Source organism: Prunus mume, linkage group LG1 (genome assembly GCF_029339155.1).
Source record: "Prunus mume cultivar Tortuosa linkage group LG1, ASM2933915v1, whole genome shotgun sequence".
NCBI lineage: Eukaryota > Viridiplantae > Streptophyta > Magnoliopsida > Rosales > Rosaceae > Prunus > Prunus mume.
Window position 1 is genome coordinate 25,235,979 of NC_142698.1, and position 6,000 is coordinate 25,241,978.

The following is a 6,000-nucleotide window of genomic DNA, read 5'->3' on the forward strand; positions in this document are numbered from 1 at the left end:
TGCCATAATTGACCATAAAATTCCTACTTCAATTTTTCTATATTTCTAGATTTACATAGGTTTAATTAAAATTACCTGTAGGATGACTAAAAAAGTCTAGAAGAGAGTGAATAGGTCAATTTAAGATTATAATCTATAAACAACAAAAATAAACTTTGGTAGCTAGATTGACATGGTTTATCAATTCTGAAACGTGCTAAACATAAAACAAAGAAACTCGTAGAGAATTATTTTACGTGGTAAAACCCCACATTTAGGGAAAATCCACGGGATTCCTTAGTTCAACATAAATCCACTATAGAATGATGATTACAATAAATACTCACACAATTATCCTAGACACATTCTAGATAATGTTTACCGACTTCTTCGTAACTCAACTTCTATCACGGGATGATCTTCGACACTTTTTATATTGAATACAATACTGGTCACGATTGTTTCAAGCTCGCCGGAAGAAAACCGCCACCACTGTCTTGGTGCCCTCAACCGTATGAGTCACCGAACAATGCAAATGAAGGCAATATGAATGATTAAAGTGTTTGATAAATCATGAATTAAACATGAAACACTTGATGATTTATCTCAAATATATGCACATCAGCTTTTGCTTAAGAATTCTATATGCTCAACACAAATATCAAAAGCTGTGTATTCCAAAAGAGATGCACACAATGATTTATGCAAAATTCATTCTCCACATTCACGTGAAGGCAGCCACTGTCACACCCTGGATCGGCGTTCGCAGATAGCGATATTGTCCGCTTTGGCCCCATCTCCGCCATAACAGTTTTGTTTCTGGGAACTCACAAGCAACTTCCCAGTGGGTCACCCATCCTAGGATTGCTCTAGCTCAAACTCACTTAATTTCGGAGTTCCCATGACTCCAAAGCCAGTGAGCTCTCAAAAGGCCTCGTGCTAGATGGAGGTGGGCACGCACATATAAGGCACATCACCCTTTCTCCGTTGGTCAATATGGGATGTTACAACCACCACTTAATATCTTGTCATTCATTCAATTTGATAGTCTTAGAATCCTATATGGTTTCGTCAGCTTATCATTTGCACTCCAATCAATTGTTTATCCAATGAAACAATGTATATCAAGATGTAAACAACAAAACCAAATAGGATATTAATTAAAACATATTTTCCAAGTCCAAGATGATGAAAACATAATATTTTAACTTAAATCAAAATAGAGTCCGACTAGGAAAGTAATCTCAAGAGATAAAATCTAATCATATTAAAAATAGGACTAACATAAAAATGCTTGAGTGAAAATAGCTCCAACTAGGAATCCTATAATGAATGCATGATTATGTCATGATTTAACTGAAATCAGTTCCACATATCAATCAAGTCTTTCTTTGAAAATCCGGGATTGAATATGTTGTGCCAAAACTTCCAGTAAAAGATATTTACATCCTAATTCCCGACCTATGCTAGAGTATAGGAAATGACAATACAATTTTCATACTAACATTATTTTTTTTAAAAAATTAGAAATTTGGAACTTCTTGTTATCAATGAAATTAACTTGTACCGTCGAGTTTTTTATCTTTAAGTAGGTCTGTATGTAAGGTAAATTTAGCCCACCCTATTTTCAAATCCTGGGTCCGTCCATGGTGGGATCAGTTCTTGATCTATATTCTATAGCACATTTTGCAAATGAAGTGGAATGTATACACATTCACATATTGCCATGCATACGAAAAACTTATACACATATGTCACAATATTATTGGTAATAATGTAGAAGCTCCTACTTATTTTCACTATAATTTGTGTGTATTTGAAAATCAATTTCTTCAACTATGATCCACACCCGTAGTTGGCATGCTCGTTTTACAGGATTGATTCCCCAAATAATTTCAAATCATCAATCGAGAACACCAATTTTCCACACAAAAATGAGCTAAACCTCTCATGTATCTCTTCCATTGTCAAATTGAAAACATTGGTCTTTCCATGTTGACAATTGAAAAGGTATCAAAAATTTAAGCAAGTTATTAATATATTCCATTTTTTTCAGCAGCGGCATATGGCACAATTAGAATATAGGTAGGCATCGAGATTAGTGTACAAGGAGGATACATGGGAGAGAAGCTACATTCCTAGATTAAATCAAACTAAAGTATGATGTCACTTCTAAGAGAATTTTTACTCAAAATTTCTCGTCAAAGAAACGAAAAGGTGTGGCTTGCATTTCCAAGGCAGACAGAAGTTACTTCTAATGTCTTATTATATTGGCAGCTCCCCACAACATCCAAAGGGAATCTTTCTCTCCTCCAAACATTAAAAAATTAATTAATTATTTAAAATTATGGATGTTGGGTTTGTCATGAGATTTGATTAACTTGAACATTGAATATGTATTTGATATATATGCTAATCTCTTTTCACAATGTACATATAAAAGACTTGGTAGCTCATCTCAATTGTAATTACAAATGATATATATAATTCTCTAATATAAACCAAGATTAAGAAAAGCAAAAAGTTAAAATTAAAAAACTAGAGAACTTTTGTGTTATCAGTGTCCTCTTGATCAGATGGGAGAAAATTTGATACATCTATGAGTCCCATCACACAGGAAGATGATATATATATATATATATATATATATTTATATATTTATATATGAATGAAATAAAAGAGGGGAGATAGCTTAATTTCTAGCACTAACACAATAATGGATTAATTTGGGAAATCCCATCAAGATTAATTAATCACCATGCTTATGCCAACAAACAAGCATAGCAACACATCTTCTCATGATGTAGAATCTAGCCTTCTGTTCCTTGGCAAGGCTGCTACACTTTCTGCTGATTTTAGAGCTTTTCTGTGACGTACTTCTGGGAAGTGGACACTTGGAATTAGAGGCATTGCTCTTCTGTGAATAGCTCCTCATCAAAAGAGGAGCATTTGAAGACTGGCTTCTTGTTGATGAACTCCTTGTGAATGCAAACTTGGAAGAAGAAGAAGACGAAGTGCCTTCTTGGTGCTTCTTTGGCAGCTTCCATTTCTCATCCATAATAGTATGTAAATTTGCAATGCTCAAATTTGTGAGGTTGATCTTCGATCTCTTCTGGCCTCTGGTAGCTGGCACTTAACTTCTCATCAACTTGTTTGCTTTATAATGTCAATGTGTGTTTCTGAAGAGAGAGAGAGAGAGAGATGGGAGTATGGTCCTGTGGGTCGGTGGGTACAGTTGGGGTATTGGTGTTATTATATATAGTGGTGTAGGGAGTGTTTTGGTGGGGATGTTTTGTGATTGCTTACGTATAGTGATGAAATTACTGACCACATATGAGTAGAACTTACTAGAAATTTTATTATTGAGCCCTTAGATTTTCATCCATTATTAATATGTTTATTTGTTTATTTATACTAAACTCAAGTATTTAATCAGATTTGCTGCTCTTTTCCAACTCGTTAGTTTTGTGATACAATTAAAAGTGAGCATGTTTTAAATTCGACAACTGACACTCGTTAAATTAACGTTTCATCATTAATAGGAAAAAAAAAATAGTTTATTTGATTAGGTACATTATAAAGATTATACACAATGCACTCATGAATATACCCAGAACAATGTATCTAGGTGTAATATATACTGAAATTCTAAAATTAAGATTTATTTTATGTTGTAATATGAAAATTTGAAGGGTAAATATTGGACAAGTAATTTTGTTGGTGCAGCATGTGTGCATGATCATTTAGTGATGACTGTCAGATGGCTCCATGTCATTGACCAATTGGCTGCTTTCTCCGCAGACTCAAAGTCTTTTTCCCATTGCATATTATATCACCTCCTAATTCTGAAGGAGGAGAAGATCCTTTCTTTTTCGTTTTTATTTATTTTGTTTTTTTAATGTATATTTTTCTTTTGAGACACCATTATTGTACGGTGCTGCAACGTTAAAATATATGGAGATCCACGCAAACCTTGGTCATTGGACAATGCTTGCTTCTGTTCTTCATGTGAAAGGTTTGTACCAATTATTTTACATAACACATACAGTACTCTGCAGATTTTGAAAATTCAAATTTCTTTTCATTTTGTTTTTTGGTTACCCTGAGAATATCTTTTTGAAAATTTACAGGGCCCATCTGATCGAGAAAAATTTGTATATCATGGAGATAATACTATTTTGCTATTTCCAATAAGTTAAATTCCGCTACATGTGATAATTACCTTATATTGAAGGGAGAGAAAACAAACCCCTCTTACCAATTAGTTTATGTAAGCAATCTTGTAATTAATAAGGAGTAACTGCCTGCGCTTGAACTTGTTACTGTTTGACCATGCAATGCATGCTATTCTTCTTCTTTAAATTTCCTCAGCTTTATCTTGGATTCTTTTTTCATGAAGACTGTGAAAAGGAATTCATTAATTACAAACATCTAGGCCCCTAATTATCTAATTAATCAAAGATACCTTCTATGCAATTGTAAAACATTGTACTAAGATAATCTTAACGGACCTAACTATATGCCACTAAACTAAATGCTACTTTTATATGCTTATTTATATATATATATATATACCAATTGTAGCATATGCAAGTTTAAATAATTATGTACATATGTAAGAGGGTTAGGATTCTCATGCACATGCACCCTTTGGATCAACAGTCAGAGAGAGTTTGAAATCTTATGCAAGATGGTTTCCGGTAACTATTAAAATGAATTCAAATCTGTCTCCATTGGTGCTGCTCCCTGCTGCATGTGCATGATGAAATTGATTTGGGTTATGTTTCTTGTGTGTGTTGGCCAGCCTGCTGCAAGATTAATTGTTACACTCATCCGGAAAATAAATCTTGAACCATTTTATAACTTCTAAAAACTTACGTTCATTGTTATAAAGGGTTTGTAGCTCAAATGATTAAGAGTAGTTATTCTTGTACTGAACTCTTGTGTTCGAGTGCGCTCTACTCCAATAGATCGCTTGTATTAAAAAATAGCGTTTACAACTCAAATAACCCCCAATATAAGAGAAAAATAAAAAGGGGGAATCTTTTGATTGGGAATGTAATTAGCTAAACAAATTATGTTTTGCTAGAAGGTTTGACCAGTCAAAAGGTATATTCTAAACTTTTTTGGTGCTTGCAGTTCCAGTTTAATTTGGTAATATGTGAACATATAATTATTCTAGTTTAATTATAAAATTAAAATGTGTTAACATATTAGCAATTAAAGGCTTTTTCTCTCTGGAAAAAGAATAGTATTCCCATGTGACCTTCACAGAAGATTTGAATCATTGTTAGAGGAATATTGACCACAAAGCAGAATCAACTTCAGCTTAATAAAATTAGTAAAAGTACACATTAACGCAAACAAGTCCTTCAAAGAAATGGGTAAATAAACAGGTGCACGTGCTTATAGACACAGGCGGTGCCTTGTATGGTCATCTTGTGGTGTGGGCTCTTATTTAGATACTAATGTTTATAAACGTCGCCATTTTAGAGTTGAATTTTAGTATTCAATAGTTTTTCTTTTTATAATCATTTGGGGAGAGATGGGTACGAACTTAAGATATCTTACACTATTGAGTAGAAAAGTGCGCGTCATTAAATTAAGAGCTAGTTGATCGGAAATGAGTAGTCTGAGTGGATATTGACACGATAGTTAAATCAAAATTCAAATATCATATTTATCATCACACATGTCTTGAATTTAGATTCAATCAATCAAGTCATTTAGTTGTATGGGCATGATTATATCTAGGTAGTTAAATCAGAATTCAAATACCATGATGATCATGTCTTGAATTTAGATCAATGAATCAAGTTATTTAGTTGCAGGGGTATATGATTATATCTAAGTAATAGTGTTTAACCACTCGATCTAGGGAATTAAAGACAAAACTGAATCGGTCAATCAAACCAAAGTTTTGATGATGGGTCAAAATAAAGTCACATGGTATGTTGTGGTTGGTATATAATGCACCTTTTAAACTTTTCTATAGGAGTGTTTTTTTTTTTGGTTTGTGAT

General features: G+C 33.2%; 1 protein-coding gene across 1 annotated transcript; it reads right to left on the reverse strand.

Annotated features, from left to right (window-relative positions):
- Positions 1-2,595: 2,595 nt before the first annotated feature.
- On the reverse strand, positions 2,596-3,185 carry LOC103322159 (small polypeptide DEVIL 13-like). The gene has a single exon (XM_008224050.3). It carries the CDS (start codon positions 3,035-3,037, stop codon positions 2,729-2,731), a length of 309 nt encoding a protein of 102 aa, XP_008222272.1. The 5' UTR covers positions 3,038-3,185; the 3' UTR covers positions 2,596-2,728.
- Positions 3,186-6,000: the final 2,815 nt, after the last annotated feature.

What these genes read in the sequence shown, in the direction of transcription:
- LOC103322159 (XM_008224050.3), bottom strand. Translation starts at nt 3,037, where the DNA reads ATGGATGAGAAATGGAAGCTGCCAAAGAAGCACCAAGAAGGCACTTCG.